The 16,896-nt window shown below is 41.7% G+C and overlaps 2 protein-coding genes across 15 annotated transcripts in view; one reads left to right on the plus strand and one right to left on the minus strand.

Annotated features, from left to right (window-relative positions):
- The window catches only part of fam193a (family with sequence similarity 193 member A), a 23,310-nt gene extending 19,407 nt beyond the window's left edge, over positions 1 to 3,903 (minus strand). For both annotated transcript variants that reach the window (XM_086032917.1, XM_086032916.1), the window contains exon 1: positions 3,448 to 3,903. In XM_086032917.1, coding sequence (XP_085889043.1) covers positions 3,448 to 3,672 — 225 coding nt within the window. In that variant the 5' untranslated portion in view covers positions 3,673 to 3,903. The remainder of the gene's footprint in view (positions 1 to 3,447) is intronic.
- arfip1 (ADP-ribosylation factor interacting protein 1 (arfaptin 1)) lies at positions 3,808 to 15,974 on the plus strand. 13 transcript variants are annotated; one of them, XM_086032921.1, is made up of 10 exons: positions 3,808 to 3,933; positions 6,211 to 6,512; positions 8,552 to 8,653; positions 8,863 to 8,974; positions 9,347 to 9,448; positions 10,349 to 10,461; positions 10,622 to 10,843; positions 10,974 to 11,131; positions 12,466 to 12,640; positions 12,949 to 15,974. In XM_086032921.1, the coding sequence occupies exons 2-10, from the start codon at positions 6,213 to 6,215 to the stop codon at positions 13,102 to 13,104; spliced, it is 1,440 nt and encodes a 479-aa protein (XP_085889047.1). In that variant the 5' UTR covers positions 3,808 to 3,933; positions 6,211 to 6,212; the 3' UTR covers positions 13,105 to 15,974. The 13 variants fall into 13 exon arrangements, with proteins under 13 accessions (XP_085889047.1, XP_085889046.1, XP_085889052.1 ...); XM_086032920.1 differs by lacking the exon at positions 3,808 to 3,933 and adding an exon at positions 3,943 to 4,318; XM_086032926.1 differs by lacking the exon at positions 3,808 to 3,933 and adding an exon at positions 3,943 to 4,318 and having other exon boundaries at positions 6,211 to 6,329.
- Positions 15,975 to 16,896: the final 922 nt, after the last annotated feature.

The following is a 16,896-nucleotide window of genomic DNA, read 5'->3' on the forward strand; positions in this document are numbered from 1 at the left end:
AATAACTAGGGGCCAAATAAATACCATTCTAAAAATGTGATAGTAGTGCCGTTCTTCAAGGACTGCAGTAAAGTGCAAAGAATTCAAATAAATACAACACAGTGCTTCAAGTAACAGTCGGCCAGTCCTCTCTCAAGCTTCTCCAGTTGGTCCAAAACACTGCCGCTCGCCTCCTAAGTGGAGCCCGGAAGACGGAGCACATAACAACAATTCTGGGATCCCTTCACTGGCTCCCAGTGCATTTTAGGGTTCATTTTAAGATGCTCTACTTGTTTACAAATCGTCCTCATCATTCGCCCCTGGGGCCATGAGGTGTTCCGATAGTTTTACATGAATTGAAGTATTCGCTATGGACCCCAAGAAAGTGGAGAAACGAGGAAAAGAAAAGAAAATATTCTTTTTTTTGTTTTTTTTTTGTCCATACAAACCAAGCAAGAGATAATAGAAAAGTACGAAAAGGGGATGCGTTTGGTTGATCTCGCCAAAGAATATGACCGGAATGTATCGACAGTCGCCACGTTATTAAATCAAACCTTTACAAAACGCCAGGCAAAAACAACTTTTGAGAGAGAACATGAACCAAAGAGGGCAAAAAGCAATGAGGACAGCAATTAAAAGGCAAATGATAATCATTTTTATTCTTTACTCAATTCTTAGTTTTTTTACATTATGCACAACTCTCATTTATTGTGCAAACATCTAATTGTAACATGTACTTGTTACATGTTTTGATGCATTTTTATGCTTTATAAAACATTTATGTCTAAATTTTGGGGGGCTTGGAACGGATTAGCGCATTTACATGGAAAACAAGTCTCTATTTACAAAATTTTCTCGTAAAGAACTTTCCTCCAGAACCAATTAATTTCATAAGTAGAGGTACCACTGTATATAGTAATTTGTGTTTTAATTTATTGCTTGTTATATTATTGCTATTTTGTTATTGTAACGTAAAGTGCTTTGTTACAGCTGTAGCTATTATGAAATGCGCTATATAAATAATGTTGTATTGTATTGTACCATTTATCGAGTACCCAAAAGCGGCAAGGTAAATGTAATGATATAAACAATATAGAAGATTACATCGTACGATAGACGCTCTAACTTCATGTCAGGTTGTCTCGCCTATTTAAAGACAATGCAAATAACTGTGCGTCTGGCAGCAAAACGTAAGTATGTGTGTATCTGCCACTGACTGGCTGTCCAAAGTGTTCACTCAACGAGCCGCAACCTTGATGGGGCATTTTGAGTGGCAGCGGGACGGCTACTTTCCAAGCGTCATTGCATTCACATTTTCCACCTTCCACGACTGATGACGTAGAACATGTCTCCTAGTTTTAATTGCAACTTTGAAACTTCTTGGCAGGGAAAGCAAATGCTATATAATACCAGGCAACACGTATTTTGCCGATTTAAAATAGTAAACTATAAACTAATTAGATGTATCGGTACTCTGTATCGGTGAGTACTCAAAGAGTAACGAATATTTCCTGGCTGATCACTGATTTTTAAAAAGCCTGAAATGCTGATCCCATTTTTGCTGACCCCGATTTTTCTATATAACCAACAGCATACACCTTCAATGTTCAAATGTTATTTTATTAGAAAACATAGAATAATACCTGCGAAACAATACAAATGGCTTATTTTAACAGCACATGAAGTAGCTCCCTCGAAGAATAACGAAAAGCCTATTAGTCATCTCACAGCAGAAGAGGAAAGTGGTTGACTTTTTCAGACCTCTACGGAGCGAGATGCGATCGGTGGACAAGATTGATTTTATTTTAAGGAATCAGACGATCACTGGTCCCCCCCAAAATTAAGGAATTTTGCTTTATTCTGTCTGTTTATGCGTCCAGCGAGCTCCAGTGATGCCAAAGTTTTGACAATAGGGAAAATGATTAAGAACGTTATGAAAGTTTGAAACTCAGATTCGACATAAAAAAGATCACACCTGAGTATCTCGACCCCAATTGACGTGTTAATCCATTAAGGATGGGAGCGCATAACCGCGTTTCTACCACTAGAGCCGGGAGCGCTGTTGCGTCATTCTACCTTTAAAGCCGGGAGAGCGGATACGTCGGTGTCTTTTTTTAATCCAATTCTCCGTCTCTTAGACAATTCAATGCATCAGAATATACACGTGACGGTGTTGCGAGACCGCGGAGGATGTCGTTTTTTCGAGCCGTAGGTAGGCTAATGGCGGACGCCGTCGATCGCCGGGAGCTCTGAAAAGTAACGGCAGTGCTATATAGACGACGCGCACGACCAGTGGAACCAGTCGAACGTGATATGATATGGTTAGTTGACAATGACGATATTGACGTCTTTGTAACAGAGGAAGGTAATTACCACTTGATTTTTTTTTTAAATTAAAATAGTGCTTCTCTTGCACTGACACGTTATTTTTACATCTTCGATTGAAACAGTAAATAATAAATTCTGCCTATGTGAAAGCCACATGTCTAAGCTCTTTAATTCTTTTGGAATTATGTTTCTGTCTGCTAAAGGGGCTGAGATATGAATCATTTTGTAAGTGTTGAATTTCTGGGAGAACTTCAGGTTTTCAAGGGTAATTCCAAAGGCGACCTTAGGTTTTGGGGAGCTGTTGAGACAGGCGCTTTAGTCCTTAATGGGTTAAAAAATTGGCCAGAAATGTGTTACTTTCCACCTGTTTTAAAGTGTCCTAACTGTCTTAGTATTTGACGCAGGAACATTATACTGGGCTCGCCTTTAGAGGATGCATGAAAATTGACACATACCTACAAAATGGGTCAATTTTAAGAAACTTTACTATCAACCATAGTATCAGCCATACATGAGATATTGTTCTGACTGCGCTACATACATGCATATGACTCTGAACCTAAACCCTCCTTTGTAGATGTCCAAGTATGATATTTAGGGCGAATTATTTGTGTGGAGTCGTATTTGATCCCGCAAACACACTTCGAAAGCAGTAAACATTGCAGCAAGACAACCGAACCGCCGATAGGCCCTAAGAAGTGCAGCCGTTAGCATGGCTAGCATTGGTGTTTATTTTTGCGATCGCGGTGCTTTGAAAGGCAGTTTTCCTCTCGAAAAATGTGCCCTTTCATCAGAGGGATCTCTGTCTGAGTCTAAATACAATTCGGAGGGACATAAATGGACGGAAGTGCCGTACTGAGATCGCTCAGAAAGTTGAGCTAAGATCTGTGGTCACGTCGGTTTCACAGGGTTGGACATTCTCGCACTGTAGTGTTTACGGTAGTTATAAAGGCTAAAATGTCCAGCTCACAGGAGGTAAAACGCCAAAATAAGACGCTTTGAGCGGTACGCCCGGTCATAGGCACCATAGCTAGGCGTCTTCCTGTCATCAGTTTCGGGCCCACATCAGATTAGCGTCGTTGGTTAATGTCGCCCTGTGCCGACATGCTTGATTGCTTGATGGGGAAGGGGGTTGCTTACCTCTCCGTTGATGCCCGTCACGGAGCCCATGTTGCCACCCGTGGCAGGTGCGAGGAAGCCGGCAGGTGTCGGAGCTCCCGCGCAGCCGAGGGCCGAGGCGACCCCGGCCTTGCCGCCGACTACGCCGCTGCTGGTGCCGCTGTTGCAGACAGCACTGCAGCTACTGCCACCGCCCCGCTTATTCTTCCTGCGTTTAGCCCCTCGTTTAGCATCGGTTGGACTCATTTTTCTGCGACACAGCAGGCTGTCCGGGCTCTGTGGGCTCTCCAGTTGGACGCCGGACACGGGTTATTGTTTTAGCGATTTTTTTTACAGGGGGAAAGGCAGACGAGGAAAAGTGCAAAAAAAAAAAGCCGACTTGACTCTGACCAATATGGCTGCTTTGGTTGGAGCTGCGCTGCCTCAGCTTGGTTTGGGTTGGCGTTGTGACGTCACATTGCGTCCGGGGCCGCAGTGCATCGTGGGAAGTGTATTTTTTGCACGGGGGTAAGCAAACGGAACGGTGCAGTTTGCGAATAAACGCAAACGCTGACATAACTCGACCCCGCTTACGCATCCTATAGCGACCCCCCACTCCCCACTCCCACATTAATTCCACCAAAGGAGCACTTTATATAAGTAGAGATGGATGGAATCCGGCCTTAAACTTGCAAGATGTGGATTTTAACAGTAGGGGGGGAGCGCAGTCAACAAATGGTCTACCCGCGTCCCTCTGTAGCTCACTATTTTTCCGGGGTCTGAACTCCAAGTCTGGAGGAGCAGGGACTCGACCACTGCGTTAAATACGCATTCACTTGTATTTATTGCGTTTCAAAGAACCAGACTGCTGTTTAGGACACTCGGTTTGGTGAGCCACGACGGCCGTAGACAGGTATGGTGAACTCCATGCTTTTTTTTTTTTTTTTTTTAAACCCGCACACACTCCCACACGGTCACAGTTGTTTCCTTATGACGTGTGGTCACTTATGTGGCGAAACTTGAGGACGACACGCATCTTTATTTTCCTTTTTTTGTGTGTGTGGGGGGCGGGGCGGGTGCTTGTCTTGTCGCTTCGAACTGTCGATTAGGAGTAGTTTTGGTGAGCTTGTTGTTAGCTCGCTAGCTACGCAGGCAACTAAGCTAGCTGGCAACGTCAGCGTCGGGGATCGGCCGTAATAAAAGCTCAGGGACAACAAAGTGGTAATTACTACTCTTATTAAAGTTTAACATTTCATAAATGTATTTGCATTAATGTGTTCCGTTGATATCGGACGTGGTTGTTCACGTGAACAGTAGACATTTTATGTTGGAAACTTACTTAATTTGTACACGTGAAGGCTAAATGCCTCCATGTTGTCTATGTGCAACACTGCAACATAATGGGGAAAAAAGTATTGAAAACGTTCCTTTAAGGTAGTTTGTGTTACATTTATTGTACTTTGAAACCCAAGCCAGGGAGTGGTTGTCCAAACTTCATTTTCAAATATACTTCCTGTCAGGTGGGAAACCTGACAATTGAGCCAGAAAACCGTCTTTTAAAAAAAATATATATATAATAGAGCAATAAAGTAAATGCGATTTTATGTCTTCCTTCCAACAAAATGTGCAATTATTTCCAGTGTGTGCCATTCATGTATTGCATATAAATCAAATGTCCAAGTCACACATCCGTTTGATTCACTTTTGGGGAAAATGAAGTGCCTAAAACTGTATAAGATTCCATTTGTTAGCAAAGGCTGTAAGAAACCACATGAGAGTTCTGCATTGAAAGAACGCAAAGAATTTGCATTTTACGTGACCATCACGAAACAATTCAGACGGCGTGCAAACCCAAGCATATATTTAATCGCGAGTCTTGAGCAACTCACGTGAGGAATCAGTATCGTAGGAACGCATCTATCTAGCTTTTCTCTGATGATGACCACAGAACGAGATCTTGAACTTCATTGTTGTGTTGGCATTGCTGTGGAACCTTAACATTTCTGCTGATACTAAACAGGCTTTTTTTCCAGCATTGGCCTGTATCAATTTCCACAGAAATACTGTAATACAAATATGTTTATTCTTTACAGATATGTAAATGCTTCCCCTTGGAAAAATGACCTTTCTGCCAAAACATGTTTTTAAACGCGACCCTGAGTACATTTCTATTTTTAAATGTTCAATGGTTGAACGTCATAAAATGAAGTGTAGAACTGCTCGGCTAGTACAAATGGATTTTGGTGTAGAGTGAGAATGCTCGTTTCGAATGTAGAGTTGTAGCGGTGAGGCAAGGTGAACTCTGTGCACCTTGGAAGTACACACCTCAGGTCAAAAGTTAACCACATGTCGATAAATTCTGTCTTGGGCACCATTCAGCGTGATTGACTTTCACCGGTCTTCTTTTTTTGTCATAGGCAATACAGTGTAAAAACGATTGTGCTCAAGTTGTCTGTTTCCTATTGGGAATTAAACTTAGGTGTCACTTTTTTCAAGAGTAGCTCCTAGAGATGCCTGAGCTCCTATCTGTCATGTTGTTGTCAGTACTGTGCATCAGAGGGGATGCGCTCTTTTGATGCTCAGTTTAAAAAATGTGGTTGTCTCCGCTGCGCCATGTCTACGCAACTAGTGCGCCGCATTTAAAAGGAATGGAAGGAGCCGCTTTGGTTGGACATGGTTGAAGTCAGATGTGTCCACACCCACACCAGTGCAAACCTCCTTATTATATGGTCTGCTTGCACCCGTTTCTGGAATTACCTGAAACCTCAAGGACCAGTCCATAACCTCCTGTCTGTCTGTTTCCAGGTATGTCTGAGGGTAGTCTTGACACCGAATCGGGCAAGACCTCGGCTGAGGACCCTCGCATGGAAGCCGAGGAGAGTCCGCGCGTTGGTGACCCGTCACCAACACCGTCGCCTCCAAATGTAGGCAGTAGCGATAGCGCGTCAGGCAACGATGTGCTGTATGACATTAGTATAGACAGCGCTGAGGAGAAGTCAGTAAGCGGCAACGAGGATGTTGACCAGGGTAGTGTCAGTGTAGAAAACGGTGGACTCCCGACTTTGGACGCCCCAGAGGAATGTGGAGATGATGGCACTCAGACAAAGGTGACGTTGACGTTCGCTCGTGAGCAGTTGGTGTCCTTTGAGTGCTTCCTGTTTCTGGTTTGCGGTGGTGGTTTCTCTTGACTGTGATTCCATAATCACTCTCCTCTTAGATCGGCTTTTGTGATGTGATTTTGGGCTTCAAGAAATTCTAGCTTTCAACGTTGTGTCGTTGTATTGCTTCGGGTGTTAGCGACTCAGCTGGGTTGAGTGTTGCTTCTTCTGTGGTTTGGCTGTGTGTTGTGACAACAATCATTATATTGCCCTACTTTTCCAATGAAACCTCCAAAACAGTCCCCAAATGAATATCGTGAATTAGACTCAAAACATTGTTTTATGTGACATTGTAACATTCTTAACTGTCATACAAGTGTTTAAAAAAAAGTGATTAATTAAAACTACTCACCCGTTAAAAGGCCTGTTGTATTTATTTTCATTCGTCATGAGTAGGGGCTGAAGCGATGCATCAAAGTTAAGATTTGATTCATGTCTCGATTTGCTGATTTCCTATTTAATTGTATTCAAAATAAAACTTGATGGTTTTTTTTTTCCCTTTTGGCAAATACTGTGATTACACAAAAAGGTGATCATTTTGGTCACCATAATGTCACTAATTTGTATAACCTTTACGCTGTACTTGGTCATTAAAATTGCTGCAGAGCAGAAACGCCCTGTTATAGTGCTTCCGCATCCCGTTCACGTCGAGGAACATACGTGCTTGTTTTACTTTGAGAAATTATAAATTGATGACAGCAGTCTAGATCGATTAAATTTAGCACTATCGACAAAGTGGATGCCAACTTCTCACCGTTTTTTGAAACGTTTGGCAGCATTACTGGAGCCTGAAAACCCGCCGTTTAAGGATATGCCAAGGAATCCAAAGCATTATCTCGAATTCATTTCCAGTATATTAGCATTGTTTGAGTAAATAATACATTGCTGCTTGGCTGGACTTGCGTGCGACAGCCAGGTACGACTGTGCATCTGAGAGGATTACGGTGCGCAAGGTCGCCTTATCTCCTGCTGGCTGTTTGACGAGTTAAACTGTCGGATCCTCTTCCTTTTCTGCCGCCCACCAGCATGCTGGCGTCAAATAGCCCTTTAAGTATTTATGTGCTGGTCACATGACGCCACATTTAAAGTAAAAGTGTTTACCGCACGGGGCAACTGTTTTATCGTCGCGGACTTTGTCTTTGTTTTTTTTCGTGGTTGGTGACATGTTTTTCCTTGTGATCATGTACGTACGCCGGTAGTTGTATTCAGAGTCTAGTCTCATCGTTACATCTTGCGTCCTGGCTCACAGGTAGCCCATTCTCTGGTGTATAGTAATCTCTTATTGACAAGATAGAACATCTGAATTGACGGTTACGGAACAAAACGGTCTATAGTCAACCATTTAGATGCCAAGGTCTTTGTTTGTATTTTGCGTTTTGTCCTTCTCATCCAGTGGTTTTTTTTTTCCTTCTCTATTCACAGCAGGTATCGGTCCCTTTCCTCCACAAATATGCACAGTTTCTGTGTAATTTATACCCAGAACTCATTATGTCTGCTAGTCAAACACGAAGGGAAAAATCGTGATATCATGTCTAGTGGAGGCCAACGGTTTGCCCGCTTTCAAGTACTTTAACCCTGCTCACAGAGCTGGGAGTTCCGTATATATGACGGACCGGTCCTTTTATCCGTCACTGACAGGACGCCCGTTTTGCTGACGGTTGACTGAGGGAGAAATTAGAAAATTTAGTCGTACTTGCCGATGGGTGCCCATTTAAAATTAGAGGCGGACCGGCCTATAAACGGGTACTATACCAACTCCCCTCCCCCCCCCCCGCTAATAAGGATAACAATAATATGAAAAAAAGGCAGATGACGGACGACGGAAGGGTACGCACGCTGCAATAACGAACGCTCGATTTTTCGTAAAATGCCCAGCTCTGTCTGCCCGTAGTCGACGTCTACGTGATGGCAGCCCACGCCCGCCTCGTGTCCCAAGTCCTCGGTATGTTGTAACCAACAAGAAAGGGATTCTGTCCTCCCCATCTCAGGAGGACGCCATGGCTGAGGAATCCCAGAGGAGCTCGGCCGCTGAGATTGCAGTCACCAGCAACGGAGACCTGAACCAGAGTCCGGAGGAAGTGTTCTGCAGGGTGAGGCCTCAAACCACAATCATTACGATAACAACGAAACTGCTACTGTTAAAACTACAATTATCACTGTTTCTGGAGGTTGCTTCTTGTTAGTATCTTGATTGCCAACCTTTTTTGCCACACTTACCAAAATGACAAGCAGTAGGACACACTGTGGTGATTTATGTCCATACACTTTTTACTTGAAGTCAAATTCGAATGTCCTTCAGCAGGAATCTTTCCCAGGGAATCCGGCATTCGCAGACCTTCCGGAGTCTTGTGTCCCCTCCGGCAACTATGCATCAACGACAGAAGGCATCATTGAATCAGGCCCTTACAAAGGTAAATGAACATTGTCTTATTGGGAATCAATGAGGACCCTCACAACAAACCCTTTTGTGTTATGTGTCCTTTTCCACAATATGTTTGTCAGGGCGGACATCGTTTGAAATTAATGAGTTTCCTCTCATCTTTACCCTCAAGCCCTACTTTGCTTTTCATCCTCCTGTTAGAAATGCAAATGTGAATCTCTCTGTGGAGAAGGTAATACATGTTGCCATGGCTATTTTCCGTGTTTTTGACACCGGTCCCACGTAGGCTTTGGGGCTTTTGTTTCGTGGCTGTCATCCAAATTAGAAGGTAACAACGGGGGAAATCAGTGAGAAACTCCTGATGATGCAAAAACTCCCAATGTCAATTGTGACTATCTCCCAGGGTCGTCCAGCCTCCCTGCGTCCCCCGTGGCTCCCTTTGCACCCAGCGCGGCTGTCGCTAGCCGCCTGGCACGCTCCTCCAGCGAGAGCCAGGCGGAGACAGGTACCCACGGTGACGGGCCAGGGATAGAAACGCCTCCCAACTGCAGGCTATGCTATCGTACCTTTCATGGTCTTCTTACCCGCTGTCCTTATTCCCGCAGGCTTGCACTCCATTCCGAATCACCTTCTCTATCAATCTGAATGGCTCACAACCCTTTGCAACAAAACTGGGCTTTATTGATATCTGCTTTCTGGACATTGGCCCACTATGATCTAAACCTCTAGATGCCTAAACATGACTGCGACTTGGGTAAACAACTTATATGGTGGTGCTAGTAGATGCTCCCGCTTGCAACCTTTGTCCTCGCAAAACGCGAGCTCTGAAACTGACAACGTGTTAAGAGGATCCAAAATTGCACCGTATGTATTCAAATGTTAAGTTAAAAGAATTTCATTTGCCTTGAACGTCTCCTAAACGAGTGAGTAAAAAGTTGCCCAAATTAGCAACCAAATCGGATGAAAAGGTTACCAAAGTGCACCAAAATTGGCGGGCATACATCACCGAATATTGGCGAAGTTGGCAAGCAAAATGTCACTGAGGTTTACCGAAGTTGGAAAGCAAACATCACCCAGGTTAACGAATCTTACAGAAGTTGGCCAGCAAATATGAGACAAGTTACCAAAGTATCGACAAAAGTTGGCAAGCTAGCGCTACATTAAGGAACATTCTGAGGCTTCGTTAGAATTTGTGAAAACTAACGTCAGTTTTGTAGTTGCGTGATATCCGTTTCAGGGCTCTGTATTTTATTGCTTTTGTTTGCGTTAACTGCTATTATCATTATTTGACTAATTGTTCGACAACTCACTCATCTTTGTTCACCAGCACACTACCTCCATCAATGTAGCATTTAGCCTAATTCAATTTCACACACTAAATGAATAATTCTTATTAATTGCACAGATGCTACCAACACGCAGCCATCGAGTGGACCATTGGTCCTGTCAGAAGACATGAAGAGTCCAGCCATGGAGAAACTAGACCTCGTGAGAAAATGGAGCATCAACACTTATAAAGTAATTTGATCCATAAATTATTTTTTTCTAATTAAGCCATAACAATGCAATTTTTTCTCAATGAATTTAATTACAAGAAATTGCATCAAATCAAATAAATGAGAGATTAGATATTCACATTGTTTTTCCAATTAGCGTTTGAACTGGTCGTCTTTTCCAGTGCACCCGTCAGATTCTATCCGAGAAGCTCGGCCGCGGCTCCAAGACGGTGGACCTAGATCTGGAGGCCCAGATTGACGTGCTGCGCGAGAACAAGCGCAAGTACCAAAACGTCATCAAGCTGGCACAGACGCTCGGCGCCCAGCTGGCGCAGGTCATGCAGACGCAGAGGCAGCTCGGCGACGCCTTCGCCGACCTCAGTCTCAAGACCCCGGAACTTCATGTGAGTGCTTTTCTCTAGAGTTCCGAATGTACGTGAAGCATTTTTATTCTGATCAGACTTTTAATCCGAATCAATGTGTCCATGTAAACGTAGCCTTTGATCAGAACGTTTTGTTGTTGTTGTTTTTCAGGAGGAGTTTGGTTTCAACGCTGACACCCAAAAGCTTTTGTCCAAAAACGGGGAAACTTTGCTGAGCGCCATCAACTTCTTCATCAACAGCGTCAACACCCTCGTGGACAAAACCATCGAGGACACCATGATCAACATCAAGCAATACGAGATTGCCAGGTAATCTGCTCAAAACTTTACCTTTTGTTATCCAAGACTGTGGACACTCTGCGAAAACAAAGTGACAACTCAAGTCTTCACTCGTTTTCAAAACAAAATGGGGGAGGTGTTGTCTCAACTCTTACTTTATTTTAAAGAGCGCTTTTCCAACAGCAGCAGCTATACCAAAGCACTATACGTAAAAACATAAAATAGAAATAATACAATCAACAGTTTAATTCTCCAGTCCCATTTATTCATGTGTCTCGCTTGACTTTACTTAAAAGAGCTGAGTCTCATCCTGGCATTGCGGCTCTTCCGGCCGAAGTAGCTCTGACATTTTCCACTCAACAAAAATGGGGAGGTTGCAGAAATGGTAGCCATTCAGGTGCAAAACAACAAGCGCCATGTGGTCATACCATCGCGGTCAAGCAGTGACTTTCTCCCCCACAAAAACATTGCTGTTGCAAAGTTTGCGGCCAAACGGCGTCGAGAATGGACTTTGTCGGTACCACGTCGCACGCAGGTGCCCTACTCCTGACACGCAGCCAAACAAAGAAAAAAATAAATAAAACAGTGTTGTACTTGTTTATCTTTCGGTCCCACCGATGCCATGTGTCCCATTTTGTTTTTATTTCACCGATCACCATGCTGTGCGTGAGTATGTGTGTCTGTTCTTTTTATTTGATATTTTTGGGTGACGTGTCTGCTTGTGCAGCACCTGCGTGTGACGTGAAAATTCTTTTCTCAACGCCGATTGGCTGTCGCCTACGAGGGACGCACTGGGACCACGTGGGTCGGCCGAAAATGGCGCCCAGAAGTTGTAGACGATTAGACGATGCCGAGTCCTGCTCCCACGGTTGCTCTTGGGTCCTAATAAACAGACCAAAAACATAAATTTAGCTTGTGGCTAATTCTCAGATTTAGGGTTCATCTCAAATGCAAATCGTACAGTTATTCGTATACCATCCTAGCATAGCTTGGCTTTGAGACTGTTGACAAGAAAGCAAAATTATTGACTAAGGTAGAGTTCCTCCTGCTAGCACTCAAAATTCAGAATCAAATACCTCCTAGCGTAGCATTCAGACCGTACACAAGAAAGTAGTGAGATAGTGACTGTGTCGAGATTTTGGTTTGAGATTTTATAGGTGTCGGAACTTTTCTTCCAGTACATGTTTATGTTGGAACACAGTGACGGACTGTTAAGCCATATTTAAGAGGGTGTAACGTAGATCTAATCAAACCCACTTTCATACTTTAGACGTGACATACGAATGTGAAGCCAGCTGTGTTTTTGCTACGCGGACTTGGTTAGACTTAATGCCATCTTACACCGTTTAAACTTCACTCGGCAGGGTGGAGTACGACGCGTACCGCACAGATCTGGAGGAGCTGAACTTGGGTCCGCGCGACGCCACCACCCTGCCCAAGATCGAGCAGTCCCAGCAACTGTTCCAGGTTCATCGCGACAAGTATGAGAAGATGCGCAACGACGTCTCCGTCAAGCTCAAATTCCTGGAGGAGAACAAGGTTGGGAAAAGAGGCCTCTTTCTTTTTCTTACGTTTTTCCAGGCTCAAACAGAGGCAGGATTTAATAAGGACAGCGCAAGCCCTTGCTTTGCGTAAGTGAATAAAGATAGGTAGATTACCAAAGAAATACTAAATTTCAAAAGTGTTATTTACAAAGGCTTTTTGTTGTCGTTTTAGATTTGTCTTTATTTGTTTTGTATTTCGTGATGGTTTAAGAGCCAGGGGTGGACTCTGGCAGCCGTCTACAAATTTCTCTGTCCTCTTTTGGCAATTTCAGCAGCACTCATTGATTGTTGTTGTCGTTTTAGGTCAAGGTGTTGCACAACCAACTGATCCTCTTCCACAACGCCATTGCCGCCTACTATTCGGGCAACCAGCAGCAGCTAGAGCAAACGCTGAAGCAGTTCCACATCAAGTTGAAAATGCCCGGCGGCGATCGTCCATCTTGGCTAGAGGAGCACTAAGGAAATATCTAATCTAAAAGTGAAAACTACAGGGATCCTACCCCCAAGCCCCTCTCCTTTCTTCTGTCAGGAATGATTGCCTTTCAAAATGATCTTTTTCAGCAACACAAAAGCTGCTCAAGTCCATAAAGATGTTATTTTCAATGCTACAATCTTTGGGGGGAAAAAAATGCACTTTTGACGTTTGACAAATCCATCGAACTGCAGTAAACGCATTAAGGAAGCTGCAAAAATGCCTTTTTGTATAACAGCGATATGAATGTTGTAACCCAACAGAATTGAAATAGCATTGTTGTCATCATTTTGGAGTATGAGAGACAACTATTAACATTCCATGCAATTCTCTCACTCCCTGGACCACCTCTGCTTGTAACGATAAACACAAGTTTAAGGTTGATGTGCTAATGCTTAAAACCACTGATAAAAGTAGGCAAATTTAAGGACACTCTGTACTAATAAGCACATTTTTTTTCAATCCGAAAAACAGAACTGATTGTCCTTACATTTTGTATTTAGAGAAAATTTCTCCTTTGACAGCAACATTACATTGGCAGTTGATATTTGACGCCTCTCTAATCAAACTATCAGTTAGGATAGTATGACTGTAAACCAGTAAACATTTTCAGATTTAAAGAAACAAGCCCACCTAAAACTAACTCACAAATCAACACATTTTCTTTGTGTGAATCTAACTGCCTTATTTTATTTGCAATTGGTATGCTATGCTACACTAACATGACCTAAACTAAACACAATTTCAGTTGGCAATTTTTTGTAGAGCTGTTAAATCCTTGTCTAGAGTTGACATTTGACGCCCCTGAATAAAGCTATCATTTAGCATAGCTTAGCATGACAATCGTAAATCAGAAAAAGTCTAGATTAAAAGAAATAAATACTCTTAAAACTAAATCTCACAAGTAAACGCATTTTCTTTACGCAAAGTTGGCTCAGCCTTATTTTAATTGCAGTCATTATGCTGTACGACGCTGACTGAAAGTTTGAGAAATATCTCAACCTTGTGAAACGGTGATGATGTCTGATCATGACATTCTTACAAGGCTAACAGTTAGCATAGCCTAGCTAGCAAATTCCTGATTTAGAACTAATACTTCTTTTCAACAGTGCGAAAACTTACCAATAGACACATTTTCTTTGTGTGAATATGACCCTAGCTGCCTTGTTTTAACTCATTCAGTACCAGACATTTTCAGATCCCTCTTTTACCCTAACGTTTGAAAAAAATATAAATGAGTTCATGGGACTGAAAGGCTGGACTGTGAAAAGACATAGAAATATGTCTTTGGAATTAAATTAATTGCTGTTTTTGAGCTAAGTGACGCTAAGTTGATAACCCTTTTTGACCAAAACGAAGCTTTCCTATTTTGTTTCCATCTAATTCTCTGACTTAGCAAGCGCCATTTGGCAATGACAGTTAGCAAAAAGTCATGATCAGTCCTAGTGTAGATTAGCATTGAGACTTGAAACAAGGATTATAAAATTCTACTGACAGTAGTCCTTAAACTCAACAAAAGTGTTTCTTACATAATTTTAACTTTGAATGCGATGATAGCTTCCTTTTTTTCTTCTTTCAATTATTTTGAATGTGTATTAAAATAAATTACAAAAGTATAATAGCCATAAAGTAACCTTTTTTTTTTCTTCTAATATCCTTGTTTTATTCACAAATTCTATGCTATGCTAACGCGGCTATGCTCTCATGCTAATGAACTGAGTCAACTGACCAAACATAACTGTAATCCTCAGGTTTTAGTGGTCATAAAATGGAAACTGAACAGTGTTTTTTAACTAACAAAAGTCTGCAAACAATCGCTATCCCATCCTTGCAGCTAAGCATTGAAACATAAGGGAAGAAATGCTTCTAAAGCTTACCAGTGACTACATTTTCCTACTCGTTTGTTAATTTTAATTTACAAAAGGTCTACGTTCTATTGACAGTCTTTATTCTGTGCTACGGTAATGCGGCTACGCTATGCTAATTTAGCAGTACTCTTGTATCCTAACAGACTGTAGCAGTTGGCTAATTCAGGACGTGTCATTTAGTCACATCCATGACCATTCCTGACAAACGCGATATTGTTAGCATAACTATTTTCAAACAATTCCTTCGAGATTTTGTCATATAATCCAATGCGCTGACTTCTAACTTATTATTTTTTTAGAGAAAATGAAGGACTGTTTTGACAAAATGTGCCTTGACTTCGCTTCCCTTATGTGCTACATAGTAATTGTTGTAAAGAAAAAACTTCAAAGCACTCCAAATTACAAACTCCTTCCGCTAGCTATCTCACAACGTAAAAAAATCAATTTTTTTTTTAACATTGCATGAAATACACATTTAGACATTACAAAAAGATCATGTATGATAGATTATATGAAAAAAAAAATACATCTTAAAAAACATTTCTTGTAAATTTTGAAAGACCAGCATAACTCCGCTTTATGATGCGACCACTTTTCTTTATTTAACAGTTTAAAAAAACAAAGTACTTGTATATTTTTTAAAAGCTAGTGCGTCAAACACTCCTATTTATAACTAGCAGTCTCTCGTTTGCTCAATTTTGTACCGCTACTTTTTATAGTTTGCGAGTGTGACACTGGTTTGACACTCCAAAAATGATATATGAAAAAAAGGTTTATATATTTGTAATTTTGTCTAGTTTACGCCCTGTAGTCGAGGATTACTACATTTTTCCTAAAGACTTCCATTGAATGATATGCTCAGTGCTAGCATGTATCTTTTGTATAGGAAAATAAACTATTGGGAAAACATGTTGGGTTTAAAATTATTTTGAATGTTCAAGATGAAAGACTTGTGCACAGTAAAAAATAAATGTTTTTCTTTTCATTTTCATGATTTTGATTTTTGTTGTGTGAAAAGATTTCAGACAGACATTCAAATTTGTATTAGGATTTGATTCAGAAAATAGCTGGCTGCCAACCTGTTTCAGTCTGTTTAAGGTTTGTTTTCCATGGGACAGCAATTGCCTATATTAAAGGTCTTGGCTCTGAAGCCAGAGTGTCATTGGTGCAACTCCCATTGTGGACAAAATGTTAAAATGTCATAAATGACTAGTTGCTGGGGCAATACTTGTCTGCATGCTGGCATTCCATCAGAAGAAAACTAATGTAGTCAGATATCTTACTCTGTTTATAGCTGGCTATGTAGGGTTCCTCATCCGCGTAGCAGCCGTACTCTCGGTAACTGGCAACCTACGAGGTATATCTTGCGTTATCAGTTGCACTTGAGACTAAGTATCAATATTGATACAGTACTTAGTACTTCATAGACAGTAGTAAAACATTGGTCTTCATAGCTAGCTAGGCTTTGCTTGCTATTATTTCAACCTGAGTCTAGATAGCTCGGAGGCCTAGAAAACATCTACCTGGGACAAAATACTGATATTGTGACTTATTGCAAAGATTTTGTGGAGGGGATTTCCAACATCAGAGTTTTATAGATTGCGTTGCAAGCTAGGGTTCGCTATCCATTAGACAGCCAGACTGGTGAGCTTGCTAGTTATGAGGTAGCTACTAGCTAACATGATAACATCTATATATCTGGGGTGTGATATAACATCAATACTGTGATAGATCACATACCAGATCAGTATTGGCAAAGATATTTAATGCTAGTTAACTTTTGCTCTCCACTTATCCATCTTCACGCTACTTAGCACCCATCCAACAGCTGCTAGGAATGTTTTGAAATGTTGATATCCTTTTATTATATCATTACCTCTTATGGTAGCTACTAAATCTTTTATGTTGAAT

The sequence above is a fragment of the Filicampus tigris genome, chromosome 6, assembly GCF_054856515.1.
Source record: "Filicampus tigris isolate MCC_2025a chromosome 6, RoL_Ftig_1.0, whole genome shotgun sequence".
In the NCBI taxonomy this organism is placed as follows: Eukaryota; Metazoa; Chordata; class Actinopteri; order Syngnathiformes; family Syngnathidae; genus Filicampus; species Filicampus tigris.